General features: G+C 35.5%; 1 protein-coding gene across 8 annotated transcripts in view; it reads left to right on the top strand.

Annotated features, from left to right (window-relative positions):
• Positions 1-12,204, top strand: part of LOC117159832 (octopamine receptor beta-1R) — a 115,379-nt gene extending 103,175 nt beyond the window's left edge. For all 8 annotated transcript variants that reach the window (XM_033340005.2, XM_033339996.2, XM_076623618.1 and 5 more), the window contains 2 exons: positions 1,832-1,943; positions 4,120-12,204. In XM_033340005.2, coding sequence (XP_033195896.1) covers positions 1,832-1,943; positions 4,120-4,330 — 323 coding nt within the window. In that variant the 3' untranslated portion in view covers positions 4,331-12,204. The remainder of the gene's footprint in view (positions 1-1,831; positions 1,944-4,119) is intronic.
• The last annotated feature ends 5,944 nt before the right edge of the window (positions 12,205-18,148 follow it).

Raw genomic sequence — 18,148 nt, forward strand, 5'->3', positions numbered from 1 at the left:
TCGAAACGAAGTTTTTCAATATTACTGGCATTGCTACGAAATACTATTAATTTATTTCAATTCATTTGGAAAATGTTTCGTATATCTTAGAAACAATATTTTGGAATGTAATTGAGATCAAAATCAACGCAAGAAAACGTTCAAATTTACTAACATTCGATAATCGCGATGATATCCAATCGAAATAAAATAAAATTTCATTCATTCTGCTATTCACTCAGCTTAGATCTCTTTGAATTTATTAGGAAACCGATTTCTAGTTTTTATAAATTATTCAAAATTAAATGTCAATCCCATCCTTTTCATTAAGATTGCTACTGCCAAACTCTTCTTTTATTCAAAACGTGACGATGTTTTTTTTACTGTCCAAACAGGCGATCGAGATGTTAGTGCTAGAATTCAAATTAATTCTCAATGAGGTTCGTCAACGTGCGCAACGCACAATCGCGCGTCGTTCTTGCGATATTAAATAATACCATGGACGTGAGGTCGTTCCGATAGAACAATGGACGATAATACAAAGATCCAGTTAAAAGTTGAAAACGATCGAACGTGGGAGGACTTGAATACTATGCGAAGGAAATTGATGGTTGCGCGGGGAAAATTTCTTCCGACAATAGAGTGTTTCCGTTTTATTCGATTGAACAAATATTTTCCTAAACCAAGGTAAAAATGGAAAACAGTAAGAGATTCGTATAACCTGTTTTAGAAATAGAAACATCGTTAGAAAATTAAAATTATTCTCTATTTTTAAACAGAATAATGAAGAGAAAACATTTAAATGAAGAAAAAGAAGAGAAATCGTTGTTATCCTGCAATAAAATATCGCGAGACAAACGAATAATGCACAATGATGGAAATATTGTGTTGAAATATGGAAACGCGATGGAATATTTCACCGCCATATAAAAAATTTAAACGGTTCGTTGTATTAAATTATAATTAACGAGCGCTTTAAGATCCCGGTGAATTTTTGAACAAAAAATGGCAAATTTTCACTTCATTCGTTTCATTGTTATAACATTCATTCTCTATCAACCGTGATATTTATAAAAGTGCCGGCTTCATGCTTTAATTATATCACAATCCTGCATTAATCCATAACTGAACAATTCATTGTTCTTCATATTTTGATACTCAAATCGACAACCTTTAAGTATCATAACTTCGTTAATAGATCATTTTCGTTGGGGAGTAAAATATAATCTAAGTCTAAATATAATCTAAGTAAATATCATCTAAGTCTGTAGTACGTCTACGATCTAACATCTAAAGTTGAAAGTTAAGTGCCTTTGAAATAGTACTATGCCTTCTTATCAATCAAAATTACCAGTCTTTAATACATGTGTAACATTCAGTCTTTCCTCGCACATTTTCTTTCTTTGAAACTCTTCAAAACGCACTACAATTTTTCTGATTAATCTGACGCTAGAGACAATTTTGTCAGTTCTGTCATCTTATTCAGCTGTTAGTCCGGAATTTTTCAATTAATTTCCTGTTCTTTTTGCGAATATCTCGGAAACCGAGCGAATCCACCCCTTACATGTATAGGAAGAAGGTTATTCGAAATAGTAAGTGTTGTTGACTTTTACAACATACTTAAAAATCATCGAAATCAGAGACCATTCAGCTTTTCCATAGTTTCACCCAATCATAAAATTAAAAATCATTGTAACGTTAATGATTTTCTACTTTAGCTATGAAAAGTTGTCGCTTACCGTACTATCTTTAACTTTAACTGTACCCTTTAACTTCAGCCGCGAAACTAAACGGCACTACGTTATCCGATACGTTAAGAGCTATGTATTAATATAAATTTATATTTTTTCAGGCACTTCGATACGACAGCAAACGAAGAGCTGGAGAGCCGAGCATAAAGCTGCGAGGACGCTTGGAATAATAATGGGAGCGTTCCTCCTTTGCTGGCTACCATTTTTCCTTTGGTAGGTAGAGACTACGTTACGATCCAAGTAATTCAAATTAACCGAATTGTAAGATACTTGCCGCACTTTCCCTTAAAACAAATGTGCCTTATTGGTCGGCAATATTCCGGTCATTTCGCTTGTCTGAATCGATAAGTCTAAAGATCCTAAATTAATATTGTGAATATTATGATTGTGAATTAGAATGGAAAAAATATAGAAAATGTGTTCTTTTTGTGTTCTTTTCGTGTTCTTTTCGTGTTCTTTTTGTGAGCTAAACGAATGGAGGAAAAGATTGTTTTATTAGTTTTGCTTTTTGTGGCATGTCTGTTGAAGTCATATATGGAAAATTTCGAATCAATCGGTCAACTGGAACTTTGATCTCCTGTTTGATGTCGTGTCGACCATCTCAGGAAATACAGCTCTGCAAACCTCTCTGATTCTTCTAACTTTACGAATGCGAAAACATCCGTTTCCACCCGTAGTTTCAAACACCTAATGCCAAAAGAATCGTTTCTTTTCTTCCTTTTTGGAAGGTTTAGATTAGAAAATCTCTTTAACGCTCGAGTATATACATATTTATATGTTTACTTCATATGTTATTACGTTTATATGAATTTTTCTTACGCTATCGATAAAACGTATTTTTTTCCAAGTCATTCATTGTATGTGATACATATATTGAGTGACTACATTTCCTTTCACATATCCTCGTTTTCAAACGAAGCCATTCTTCATTAGGTTTTACGCTTCACTCACACATTATATATCAAGTTTTCATAGTTGGATGAAAGTACTATTACATGATACGACATTTACTATACCTGAATTTAATTAATTAGTATTTAAATGCTGTATCGGATGCAAAAATGTACAATCACTTTTTATATTTACATATTTATATGAATGTTTTTCCTTGTGCTAGCACCAAGTAAAACCAAGGTTTCAACTAAACCTTCGTACTAACCTCTTTCGTTCTATATTCTGTATATTACAATACGTACTAGACTACGTACTATAGATATTCTTTTCGTATAAAACACTTGAATACTTTCCTATTTGTGTCGCCTCGCGCATCTATCTACTCATAAATCTCGCGACCAGAAAAGCGAGACCCTGTTCCACATCAACGGCTCAAGACTAGACAGAAACTCTGATTCGTATCGGTCGCGTATAAGCACGGACGAGGTTCGCTAGGAGCTAGAAGCTTCTTCTGTTCAGCAGGATTTCGTTCCGACGGCCAAGTTTCACTACAGTCGGTGAATACTCACGAAAGTTGAGCCACGCGCATGTTTTATTAATGCAAAGCCGATCTGTGTGCATCTCGAGTCGAGTTTACCGAGAGTTTACTCCTCTTTTCGCATGCGATCTAACTGTTTTCCTGACTAAGCGAGGCGGCCACGGTGTTCCATAGGAAATGGCACTAGCTTCTTACCGCTGGGAATAATACGGCGACCAGCAGTCGCAGGATATTTCAGATTTAATGAAAATCGTCCGTGTCAAACCGCACTTCGAACGTTGCAGCACTTGCGGCACAGCTTTACGATACGACTCTTGAATACGTTGCGCGAAACTTTGATTTATCAGTTAAATTAATCGAGTTAACTGTCGTTGATAAAGATCCCGCTTTTGTTGGCGTGGAAATTTCGAGTTGGCAAAAGTTTCGGAATCTTCGATTCTAAAGCGAGAGTTCAGGCCAATAGTAGTTTTCATTAAGAACTACCACGTGCTTAGATTTACATTCTACGAAAATTTCTTGTACTAATGAAGTTTATAGTGATATTTGTCTTGGTGGAGAACATCTTTCTGAGATGAGGAAAGCTTAAGAATTCAAAGATTTCGAAGCTTTCTTCGGGGAAATTAGGCACTTATTATTATTATCATTATCATCATCATCGTCATCATCATCATCATCATCATCATCATCATCAAATTCTTCTCTCAAAGCTTAAATAAAAAGCCAGAACCTAATAAAAGTTTTCCATTGAACATTTGATACGGTGTAACTGTTAGTTCCATCCCTTTAGCAAATCTGCTTCCTTTCTCCTTTCCTTCGTGCCCCATTTTGTGTTTTTCTCTCTCTTCTTCATTTTTTTTTTTTTTTTTTTTATTTGGAGCTCATGGTAATCCAATCTCACCACGAACGATACTTTGTAGAAGAACATCCAACCGACGTATAAATATACTTCTTTTCTAGGTATCTAACGACGACTCTATGCGGCGAGGCCTGCTATTGTCCAGACACGGTGGTATCCGTCCTCTTCTGGATAGGTTACTTCAACAGCGCTCTGAACCCGCTTATTTATGCGTACTTCAACCGCGACTTCCGCGAGGCCTTCAAGGACACGCTGATGAGCGCCCTGCCGTGTTGTGCGAGCTGCTGGAAAACCCCGTCAGAGTTCGTCTAGCGAAAGAAACCCCCGTGAACAGTCGCGTCGAGCAAGCTGTGTTTTGCGATCCACAAAAGAAATCGGTATCGATTCATTCGTCGAGCGATCGTCCAACTTGCCGTGTTAGGAAACATTACAATAATGGACCTCGTTATCTGTCGATAATGTAACCAATCCAATCTACTGACTTGATTAATTCGAGAGTGATCGAAGGAATAACGAAAGACGGCGGTACTACGATAAAGAATAATATATGTAATGTTACTTGAAATTCATAAAGATATCGCTTTTGGAATATAAAGTGAAAAAACTATCTGACTGGACACTTTTGTACATCTATTAAAAAAAAAAAAAAAAATGAAAAAAATAGTTTTGAATCGTATTGAATCATAATTGCAGTTTATTTATTTATTTATGAATCATAAATTGTGTAGATTATTTTGTAGAATTATTAAAAAAAATGAGAAAACGATCAAATGACAAAACGATTCTGCGATGCAATTTATAAAATATAATAAATAATTCATAAAATATAAAGCTTAAACTCTAATTAAAAAATACGTCTATTATGAGGAATATTGCTCCGAATATCATCAACAAGAAGCAATAGCTTGCACAACAGTTGTCTTAATAAATAAATTTGTTATTTAAAACTATTTTTCTTTTATTGTTAGTAGACTCAAAGGATAGTAGTTCGTGCACGTGTACATTGACTGATTAGAAGATGAATTTAGATTTTTAGTTTATTAAATTATCATATAAGCTTAGTTAGAAGAAGAAACAAAATTTAACGAGAAAGAAATGTCAGCCTAAATAATTTCCCATTGTGTGTATAATTTCTTGTTTTCTGTGATTTTTTACCGCGGAAGAATACACTTAATTAAAAGAAAAAAGAAAACAACGAAATGAGTGTTTCCTTTTCGTGAGAAACAAGATATTAACCAAAAGTTCATTACCGGTGAAATTAATGATCAGTGGATTTATTTCTTTAATTGGTCCGTCGCGACAGAGAACTTGATTCATATCTTGATTAAAGGCAAGCGGTCTCCTGCAAAAATAGAAGTTTCGATTAGTACCGCCGTTTCTTTCATTCGTTTGATTTATCATTTGCAAATTTGAGTAAGTAGAATTCGTAAGAAAAATTCGTGTTGCACGAATAAATGGGAGACTGTGTTTTTAGTTTTCTATTAATTACCTGGAAAATATATGTTACGAAAATGGTCTGTTTTCTGTTATCTTTTCAAAATCCGTTAGTTTTATCTTACGCGTTTGTTTCACTCTGTTAGGAAGCGTATTTCAAGAAGAACGAAGGTACGAACTCGATACATTCGCAATGGTCACAAAGTACAAAAGTTTCAGTGATTTCAAGCAGGTGGATGAAAGTGGATTGTTGTTTCTATGAAATCGATACATTTAGAAATTGGACAGTTTACTTAACTTAACTTTGTGAACAAAACATTTTTCTTATTTCTATTTCATTAAAGGAAGGTCATGTAATAAAATCTGTTAACTTGCACGCATTGTTGGAACGTATAATAGCCATCGATGGGACAATGGGAACGTCCGTGTGATAAAACCAGCTCATATTCATGGAGCCTAAGCGAGATTCGTGGTACGCGTTGTCTTTGCCGATAAAATCGATCACGCTCGAACGGCCGTCACGCTTGGACGATTTATCAGCACGTTAATTAATCGTCGTCAGAAATCTGCGGCCGAGTCACGCGAATTTTGTCAAATTCTAAAACATTCAACACGGAGAACGAATTTCACGCCATTTTAGACTGATCTTCAGGCAACTCTAATCTCGAATCAAGCCCATTCTAGAAACTTCTTGCCCGTGGATCGCAGTTAGTGGACCGTTGCGGTCACTTTCCTCGAATCGCTAAACTCTGCGCGTCTAATATCGCGTAGAAATTACGATTCGCCGAACCCACAAGATGGAGTTGAGATTAAATCTATTTGAACGGTTTGATTTCGATTTTAACACTTCGGCGTAGTAAACAATTCAATGTGATATGGATGCGTAAATGTAAATGACGTACATGTTTTACATGTTACATCATTTACATGCACATGCTACATCAAGCCTCAGAAGAAAATAGATTTCCGGAACTTTTTAATTTAATATTTGTAAGAGAGAATCTGGTTGATTGATGTAGTTTCACTTCTCAGGATAAACGAACGAGGATCGAACATCCTTAAAAATGCAATGGAATTACGAAACTTTTCTTCGTCTATAAACATACTCTTACCGATACTATCGCATCTCGTTTTCTGTTCCATACTTTCTGACTGCCGAAAGAAAACTTTACGTTTTAAAGCGTGAAACGTTCAGCAAAATTTTCATGCCAAGTAAAGAAATTATGTAAAAAAATATCGAGCAGAAGAATTGAACAGACGCTGAAATAAAAATTAAGAAAACGTGTCAAAGAATATTAAAAATTCCGTGCTATTGCTCGAAAAAGAATATGGAAAGGAACTAGAATCACAATTGAAAAGAATATTACCGTTTAGTTTCGTTTGAAATAATAATTCACAAGTATCTTGTTTGATTTGATTTATTTGATTTCACCATTTTCTACTATCTTCTAAACAATCAACATACTCTGCCTTAAAATTCTCTTGCAATTAATTTTCTTTCGCGATAAGTGCGAGGTCGATATACCTATCGAGCAGAAGTTGCTCCTGCATGACGAAGTGCGTGTCAGGCTGCCTTTGGACAGGCGTCGCTGCGGTCACTTAACACCGGCTTCGGACGAGCTGTTTGTGGCAAATTGCCGCAGCGGCGACTGCTTGGAAGAACGTATCTATCCTTGTTTCGTTAGACGGAACAACTTTGTATCCCTGTTCTTGCAACGTCGCCGCCGCCGCTGTCGCAATTTGTCGCAAATCGTTCGTCTGAAACCGATCTTTTCGGCCCGGTATAGACGAACGACTTTTGTCCGAGCGATATCGCTGTGACCATGTCTTCCTTTCTTTCACGCAGTTAAGAACAACGAAGGCAGACATATTGTCGGAGCGATATCGCAGTCGTTCCTCTACACCGGGCTTTAGATCTCCATGCTCGATGATCTCCTATCGCTGTAACGCTATACTGTATACTGTGTCCATCTTTTTAACTCATTCTTTCCCGGTGGCCAACTCGATAGATGTATCGACATCGTCATTTTTTAATATTTCCGTTTAAATTAACGATTTCAACATTAAATAGTACATTTCGTCACTGGAGTTGTTAAATATTTGCGAAGATGAGGCTAAAAGCCGAATTCCGTCTCTTGGGTTCGATGACACTCGACAAAGTCGATTCGAAGGATTTGACGTGCAACCGGAAGCTCGTAAACGAATTGGCTGGTCAGTCGAACGAAAGATTGAGACTCGACGCGAGCATTAATAACAACCGGAAACGGGGGGAGAACGACAAGTGAATTCTTCTATGTGTTTCGTCGGCACGCCACGAAATTGCAAATTTCGACAGAGGTTCACGTGCCGGAAACACGTCGCCCTGTAAACGTTTTAAGACTTTATAGATGGGGCTCGTTAAATCGGTATCTTGCGCGCTTTTCGTTCGCCAGCCGTACTTTATGACATCTGCTTGCTGGAATGGCACATTCTACGAATCTTTGTTTTATTTTTAGACACGACTACACAGTACAGCTACCTTTTAGATCAAAGGCAAATGTATTATGTGAAAATGTTTTCAGTGTTTAACAATGTCGTTCGAGTTTTTACTGAATTTTTTGTCCTTCCTCTAGTTCATCGAAGCGGAAAGATTTAAAATATGTTCGGAAATATTTTTTCTGTATTTTCCCTGAAGCAGGACTGGAGCCAGGATGGAGATATTTCTCGGATACTTAGTAACATGAGAAACAAAGCGACATTCTCATCGATGTTGTTAAAAGGTTATCTTTTGTGTTATGCTTTGTGAATGTTATATTCTGAAGAAAAATCGGCGACTCGTTTCGCTTCCAATATGACATAATTATTAAATTTATAATACATTATGTACATTGTAATACAATCATCGTTGTGTTTCGAAACCTTCTTCTTCCAAAATGCAGTTCTTAAGAAATGATAAAGCAACTTGTAAGATATAATTATAATACTTTCTCCAATAATTTAGAAGTTACGTAGAAATTCTGTAAGTGTAATAAATATACATAATAGGTTCCTTAATGTCGTTGAAAATATATTTCAACGATCAGATTATGTTTAAAAAATCATGCTATTTGTATATACAAATGTATGTATGTATGTATGTATGTATGTATGTATGTTCATTGAATAAATGACTGGCTTGGAATTAGCTCGCAAGATGTTTGAAGTCGCGTTTAATTTGTAAATAAGTTGTCAAACGTAAACGAAACGTAGGTTAAAGACAAACAGTGCTACCTAGCTGTAATTAGAGAAGAACAAATGCTGTATTACCTGTAACGCGATACTTATTAAAAATGAGATTGTTGCGAGGAAAGAGCGTCGAGCTACGTTTAATAAAAATTGAAAATAGACAAGGTGAACGTTCATCCGTTGAGTCTGAAGTATGTACATAGTTTTTAATCAGTATAACGTAGACCACGCAAAGTCTACATCGTAGAACAAATTGTATAAGCAGAATTCATTAATACCGGATCCTGATATAGCTTATAAATCGATTTATACTCGTTTATACACATATAGAATTTACGTTTCTCTTTAGAAAGTTATCGCTTGAAGAAATGACAAAATTGACCGATACTCGATATGGTTATAAGAAAAGATGCTAAATTCCTTCATCTATTTACCATCTTCGTATTAGATGATTCAAAAATCAATCCTACATCTTTTATTTTAAAGATTACAAAATTCGTTCCCATTATAAATGGAAATTTATGCATCTAAAATACATTTCTGTCCGCTTACTTTAAACATAATGTTTATTAAGATAGCCCTACGATAAAATCATGCAAACATAGTTATAATTCTCTGGATTGCAAACGATTAATAAATGTAAACCTTGTTTTGTAAGCGTAACGTCCATATTTTCTCTTATTATAAATAGAGTTACATATGTATGTATACTTACGGGCAATGTATATCGGACTAAAATTCCCAAATTCAATTAACCGTAAGATTTTCGCAATTTCTTCGCAATTTCTTCGTAATTTCTTCGCAATTTCTTTCTTGATGATAAGCCTTTCATTAAGAGTTTGTATTTACATCTATTTGATGCTCCTTCAAGATCCGGTAGTAAAAAAGCTCAGCTTATACAAGCTTACGAAACCTTCTGAAGCGATAAAAAGAGTAGAAAAGAAACGTACGTATTGCATGGAAAAACAAAGAAACTACGAGTGCACAATGGACGGTTGAATTTTACTCAACATTCTCTCCATCTATCTACGTACGATATGCAGGGCCAAGTTTCCGCTTGGTTCCACGTACCACGTCGCGTCGCGCTCGCCATTTTATTCCCGCTGCAAGTAGCGAGTCGAGTTTTTCTTCTAGAACAAGAAAAAGAAAAGAAGCGAAAAAGGAAGAAAACCGGAAAAAAACGTCGCGAACGCTTCATTTTTCATTCGTATGGCCTATTGTACGCGTCTAGACTGTATAAATGTACTATAGCAATAATTAATCGAGCACTGTACATACATTGACGAAGAACAATTTTTCTCGTGAATGCAAGAATGCGTGTCGTAAGCTTGCGTGACGTGTGATCGTCGTTTTTGTAAGTTGGTAAGTCGCGAATGATCACGGCCAGAGCGTGCCGTGCGCAGCGTTGACATGTATTTTACGTGTTGCTTATGTGTACACAATTCACACCCCTTTAATCCATACGCTCAGCGTCCCCCAAGTGCGATTCGTTAGTTATGATTGTTACTATTATTATTATTATTATTATTATTGTTATTGTTATTGTTATTATTGTTATTATTATCACTATTATCATTATTAATACTGCTATGGTATGATTTGCATCGTTCAGCAGCCGAGCGGATCGAGTAGGTTCCCGATGGGTTAACTGGCGAAAATAATAGAAGTAATTTTTTATCGGTACAAAAACAGTCGAGAGGGTAACCGGACCGCTTTTCCAATGTCAGTGACAGCTGTCCGAACGAGTTTAGCAAACTATGGCCAATTTTGCTCGCGTGAAACTAGTGCATGCGTGATTAATCGATAGTAGGTAGATAGTAGTTCGTAGTTTCGATGAACGATACGATGCAGGCTCGTAATTTGAGAAATATCGTAACACGCTTTCTTATACGTAACTCTCGGATGTCTAATTTTGTTCTCTTGTTTTCATGCATTTGTTTTATTTGTTTGCGGGGTGGGATTAATCGTTAATATGATTTACGATATCTATTGCATTAACTTCTTTACTGTGTTTCATAGGGATAATTTATTACTTTGAGAAAATTAACTCTGTCATATAATAATCTTCGTTATTATGTTTCACAGAAAGTTTATTATCTTAGAAATCGAATATTTGAGAATCCTAAACGATGCGGTTTTGTCTGTTCTACTGTTTTTAATTCTAGCCGTGTGTTAAACCTAAAAAGAAAAAAACAAACAAAAACGACACTATTTTCAGTTTTTAGATATTAAACTTGACAAAATTGTGTATCATTTTAATTTATCAGTAACATATATCTACATGTAGTGTACAATAACATATTTATATTACTATATAGAGAAATGTAATCACAAATAATAATACGCAAAAAAGTTCAATCATATTTCCTTCCTTTTGTTTCACAAACATGTGTACGCGTCTAAAGAGGGATAAAAGTCGCCGGCTTTGTTCGCTCGAACGCTGTCACTGACCCACGTATACGTCACCGGCAGTCTCCTCGATTCGCTCGAATTTCCGATTAATTCTATTCGTTACATTCGAATTGTCCGACGATAATGACAATCGCCTAAAACGTTGCGCGTCTGTCGATTCGACGTCGATATGCCGACAGAGAACCGTGATATCGGAAAGGGAATTATATTTCGAGCAATTAGGCAGCGCTGATGGTATTGTTACACGTGACAATACAAACTGATGTGCTAGATTTTTCGATAGCATCCGGACGGACATTTTGACAAATACCTATAATTTTGACTTCTTATCGATTCTGCTACATCCATATCACCTTTCACAATTGAACTAATATTATTTATGAAATTTTATAGGTTATAATTTACAAGTTATCGATATTAATTTAATAAAATACATTTAATAAAATACTCGCTCGTCAATAAATTAGAGGAAGCGCGGAAACGTATGAACACCTAAGTAAAGTGATAAAAAGTCATTTGTAAGATATAATAATTTAGTTAAAAGAAAGTGAGAAAAATAACATCAAACAGGAAATTTATTACTTTGAAAAAGAACTTTAATCGATCGAGAGATTATATTATATGAAATCGCTTTATCTTTTTATGCAGGCCATATTAATCTTTAAGCGATATTAAATTTCCGATGGAAACCGTAATTTATGAAATTATAAACTGAGTTTGCAAGATTACAGAAATTTTCACGGAGAGAATTTTATTTTCCATTATAGATCCAACTTCGTCGTCCGAACTAGAATTCTTAACAAATCCGCTTTTAGAGATTTCAAGAATTTCAAAGCTGCTATAAATTTACACTTCCTACAAATATATACTTTGCGGTTGTTCAGTTCTTAGCTTCAAAGAAGCCATTCCCCTCAGTCTTTGCTTTTCATCTTCCTACGAATTAGTAGCTACACCTGTCAATCTTAAATATTCATTTCTCTTTGTATTCTACCTGAACATTTTCAAACAACATATTATCCTAATCAAATTTGATGAAATTGCTACTAAATACGATTTTTAGGCAATAATCTACTGTACTTATTACATGATAAATATAATTACAAGTAAATTGTAAATAAATTTTTAAAAATATTAAATTTAATGTTTGTTAAACAATCTCCATTTTTCTCTTTTAGTATAAACAGGCATTATTTTGATTAATAGACACAATGGAAATCGTTAGTTTAAAATTTATTAAGCAGTCACATCGGCGCAAACAGATAAACTTTAAAATGAAATTCTTTTGAAAGAACTTCCAGATAATGGATAGTTGAGGCAAGAATCGAACGAATTCGAGGAATTTGGAATGGAATTTAGCTTGCTAACATTTAAGAATCAAGTGACAAGCATTTAAAGTGCCGCTTTCGACGCACCGAATTGATCTTTATTTCTCTATGTAGAATACACGGAGTTACATTGGCCGTTACGTTCATAGCGTTCCCGTTCGTAGCGTCACTGTGTAATCGTTATCAAACAGTACGCAGAGTTAACGTCGCAAACTGTAGCTTTCATGTAAAACGAATCGAGGGGAAGAAGGAAAGGTATGTGATCTTGTCATTGAGCGACACACCAACATTCTGAGAAATCAAATTGATCGACTTAATTCTGTATCAAGTTTTCAGTTTCATTAGCCAGATACACAGTGAATATTCAATATTTCGAAGAGCAAAGGACTTTCTTTCATGAATTTATTCGTTACGGGTAGATAATCACGAACTTTAGAGAAAATTTCGAAAAATAATGTTTACAATTATTATGTCATTTTTCTCTACATTTCAGTTTATCGAGTTGATCAATGTGACTTTTGAGGAACTCGTATGATGCAGAAGTAAGGCATGTAAACACTTTGATCGTTCTCGATCTACATACTCGTATATATATTATTTTTTCTTCCCTCTCTCTCTCTCCCTCCCTCTCGCTCTCTCCCTCCCTCACACACACACACACACACACACACACACGCGCGCGCGCGCGCTCGCATACACACATACATATGCGCCCTCACTCAGTCACTCAGTCACTCACTCACTCACTCACTGTGTCCAACTGCACAGTGCATGTTAGGAATTCGTTTCCCTTTGTAATGTCACAACAACCACTTGGTTTACCTTAACTCTCTACAATGTCGTACAATTTGTTTGTTTATGACCGCATTCTTCTATTTACTATTATAATGTTTATTAACTTTAATACTTTATAGATTTCAAACGAAAACGAGCAGCTATAATCTACTATAATCTCCAACAAAATTTCAATCGTAGGGGGCTAATTTTAGATCAGATTAATTATAGTTTTACTAAATTATACTTGTATCGATTACTTAATTTTTGTATAGCTGCCTGCTAATCTTCGGAATATCGACTGATATTAATATGTTTTTGAAAAGTATTTACATACATATAGCGTCAGCATCGACTATGTTAAAGTAATGTAAGAGAAATGTGACAGAATGTCTTTAAATAAGTAAACCTTGGCACTTGTTTCGTAAAAAGGATAGAAAGAATAAGAGCACGTACAAATTAACAAGAAGTAATTTCAGAGAGTAAGAGTTTTGGTGTTTCAAGAGTACGAAGGAGTTTATCTTACCAAATTATTGGACATTTAACTCGAAAACAATACATCCACCGAGAAAGAAGTTTGAGTGGGCAAATGTGAGAAAAAGTACCGTGGAATTTCGCTAATGCAACAGGAATAAAGATCGATGGTATCGAACTAATGGAACTTTAACAAGTTTCCTATGCAGAAATTGTTCGTATTATTAAAGCATGTAACATTATCGAGCAGATGAAAAGGAAGGCGAAGGAAACAAATATCTGCCAATTATCGTTCAATAACGATGAAAATCCGTTCGCGAAGCGAGTAATAAAATTTTTCCACGGCGATAATGTTAGGACAACCACCTTGGATAGCCAAGATTCTTAAGAACTCTATTCTACAGTCAGAAGACGTTAAACATACCATAGAATTTTGATTATCCAAACTAACTATTCGAATAATCAAGTAATTTTGTTTGTATACGAAATAAGATAATTTATTTTGAACTATTTTATAAAATTTCGTACTAAACAAACAAGAACAAAAAATTTTGAATAGAAATATAACAAAAAATACTTTCATTTCTATTCTTTCTTAGAGGTATTATCCCCAAAATTTTTGGTTCATTGGTGTTCTGATAATCAAATTCTGTTTTATCTACATACGGACATGCTTGTAAGAAATATAACTTTTGTTTTACGAGAAAGAAACAGAAGAAAAGATATTTCTACTTATATGTACTGTGAAGTTACTACTCGTGTTTCGTTTACGTATTCCGAGGCGATTAATGTTAAGGGAAACGTGAAATACGATGTAACGCTGTTCCGTGTGATGCCGTGCGAGGAACATTCGTTCGGAACGGGGTTCAATGTTTCGTAAATAGCGAGCGAACCTATTATTCGACGAAAGTATCAAGAGAAATAAAAGAAAATTGCGCCAATGTGCAGCACACGAGTTATCAAAGAACTTTCTTTCTTTCTCGTTCTCTCGTTTGTCGAGTTTCCAGCAACCCTGATAAAATAAACGGGTAACAACGACGACCTATATTCGACCTATATTCGTTCTTTCAAGCAGCTTTCCATCTGACATCGTTCAACGAGACACCGCTGAACGTAGTGTAAACTCGATGAAAAGCTTTCGAGATTTTCATAAATTTTCGTGGCTGGCAGAAATACCGATTGCGCAACAATCGCCGAGTAAGATGAAAAGATCGAGGTCAACCGACAACAACTCACATCAAACATCGTACCAAGGATATTAATAAAACTTTGAAGATATTTAAAAGGGACTTTCTCCTCTCAGTTTCCTACGAAAGGAAATACATATATGTGATCTTTCATTGACTTAAATGCACTATTGTTTAATAATACTGCAAGGATACAATATTACTAGATTAAGATATAACATATAAGGTATGATATTCTATCTACTACATATGTATATTTCAATGCACTTATACTAAAACTAATTTATACTAAAACCTTTTATTGAAATGAATCAGTCTTTCTGCTTAGATTCTAAATCGTCGTTCTGATAAGAATTTATTTTTATGAGAAGAATTTAGTTGGTTATCTTAACACAGTGACATCGGATTATTTGTAAGCCAGTCGGATCGATGCTGGGACCGGGGAAACTTGGTGAAATTTGGCTAAATTATGTTAGATAGAAGAAAAACTGCTATATCTCAACTTTTTATTTATAAAATAAAAAATTCGACATTTTAGTCAAATTTCACCATATTTCATGGCATGTACATCCTAGTATCATATCTTATCGCAGGTACGTATGACAAGTATTAAATATATCAATTTCATTTGGTAACAAGAATAATAACGTTTACTTACGATTTTGCATACTTTTACACGCGCGCGCTTTCACGATTCACGGCGATAACGATTCTATCGTTGCGTCGCAAACAAAGAAAATGAGGTATGAGAAACAGGCGAAAGAGATTTTAAAAAATCCTATTTTTCACTTTTATACACGATATTATTCTCCGCAAAAATTACGAAAAATTACCAGAGCATTGAAAAGCTTATTTCTTCTCGTACAAATCCATCAGTGTGTCCAATTTTTCTTCCAAATACCTTCAACACAAAGCGGAATATAAAACATTTCAGGAAATGTTATTCACGCTATGTCGACAAACTGACAACTTGTTGGAGTTTTCTATTGTTGCGCGCAAGAACTGTTTTCCGGGCGCAAATAACAGGGCGAACAATTCGTTGTTGATTTCCACGTAAAAAAAGCAAACTGACAAATATAAAAGAGTAAATAAAGAACAGAAGAAACGACGAGGTTAGAACAGTCTCTATCGTCGTACCACTGTGTATCAAGAGCTTGATAAACACGTCGAGGCCTGCTGTTATTTCAATCAAGAAACAGAAAACCGATATGTTGGTCGTGTTAGAAAAGCCAACTGCTTCCTACTTCAGCGATTGCTAAATTCTTTTTTATTTGTAGCTTGTTAACGCGACATGTCGATGAGGTGAATTAATATCAAGGCGGTAGAATGTCGGGACAAGATCAGATGAAACAGAGGCCGTTTGTACAATGGGAGGAGAATGGGAAGAAAATTGATTGATCGATAGTTGACCGACCTTGACCACTACTTTCGCCATCATTTCCATTAGATTAACCAGTCTCTCCTTCGACCCTCCTCTATATATCGTACACAATTATGTACAATATTTTGCATCTAATAAGAAGTAGTTAATCAAATCAATTACGTAACTCGAAAACTTCTTTTCGACTGTGACTTCTCACACCTAACCTAAAAAAAGTTCCACTTTTCTCCACTTTTAGACGTGTTTGCGATACCAAAGAGTATGTTCGTAGGGACAGAGGCGGCGAAGGAGTAAATAAGGCAGCAGCAGCAGCAGCCCTGTGCGTTGGTGAATCGAAGCAGAAACAGAGGCGGAGAAGTTTCGCTGAATCGAGACACGGTTTTGCTTGTACATTCGGAATAGTCGAAGAATAATATTCAGACCGACTCGAAACCGACTCGAAACCGATTGTTACAAAAGCATTATCGCGATGGTTCATTTACAAGTCTCTCGAGACGGGCTCTCTCTTAAAATAGAGACATCCAAGTTTACAACGGAATAAATTGTTACCCCGGGCACGAAAAATTTATCTGCTGCTTGACATTCAAGCCATACCTATTTAAATTTTGTATCTTCGTTATACGACAATGAAATAATTCACTCTAGCATAGTTTTACTGTTGTTACCCCCATTTTCAGGATTATATTCATTGAAAGGTCATATTTTTGTAACGAAGAAAGGGAAAAGTTCGATACGTGACGTTTATGTATTACCGAGACATGGAAACTTTCTCCGCTTTCTCCAAGAAGCTTTACATCTTTTTATATCTCTTCTGAGGTGACACAGAAATATATCTACATTTCTTTCGCTAAATTGCCGTATCTTCTACCGTTAACATTCTTCTAATGTTATTTGTATCAGTGAGTCGATAATAAATTGAAATCCGTGATTTTGAAAATGTCGGTTTTGCGAAAATTGGGGAATTTGATGACAGTAAAATGACAAATATCACTAAATCATTGTTGACAAATGATCGATGTGTGAATCGTTATATGTTCCTATATAATAATATCACAGTAATATGTTAATTTTATCTCGCTCTATTTATTTCTTCTTCCCCTTGTTTTATGTTTTAATCTTCGAAACACAGAAACTGATTGTCAAATAACCAGCTTTATTTACTTATTTACTGGCAATTGTATTTAATGTGGAAGAGATTTTCGAAAACGCGCTTAAGTAACTCGTGTTGTACACATTCTCTGGCTTTATTAAATTATAGACGTTACGTCTTGTCGTACGCTTAATATCTCTCGGCTGCTTGTTCGAAGCTCGATTCATGGAGCAAGGGAGTTCACGTCACCCTAGGGAAATTTCTCTTAGGAGTAACTCTTTTTCCCAGAAAACGTCCGTGTTTCGTTCCTATTTCGTTCTCGCAACGAAAATTATCACTTCGTAGACCCTCCGAGTGAAATGTGGTGGGAATGTCTCAGTTTGCGGCTAGATTTTCATAATTTTACAAACATATTATATTTTTGCATAAACAATTTTTTGTTTATTACATTATATTAGAATTAGGGTTAGGGGCGTGAAACGAATCTTCGTTTGGATTACACGTTGTCGTTATGCAATAGAGAAGACATTGACTAGTGCAAATACGATTATCATAGAACTGGACAAGTAACCGTAGTAATTAGATACTCGAGAAACTAATGACAATGATCCTAGGTTCAATAACGAATCCGCGGTCGACGGGATGATAGATGAACGTGCTCACAAAATCTAAGTCGGACGCGTAATATGCACTGGTCGTAAGGTGTTACATTTTTCGTCGATGAGATCGCAAGAAGGAATGAATTTCCGTCCCGATGATGCCGCAGAGGAAAACTATGATGGGGTGTGTCTAAGGACGCGAGATCATCGGATTCGTCGAGGACAGCCTTCGTTCAGAAAGTAAGGGAAA

The sequence above is a fragment of the Bombus vancouverensis genome, chromosome 13 (genome assembly GCF_051014615.1).
Source record: "Bombus vancouverensis nearcticus chromosome 13, iyBomVanc1_principal, whole genome shotgun sequence".
Taxonomy (NCBI): domain Eukaryota; kingdom Metazoa; phylum Arthropoda; class Insecta; order Hymenoptera; family Apidae; genus Bombus; species Bombus vancouverensis.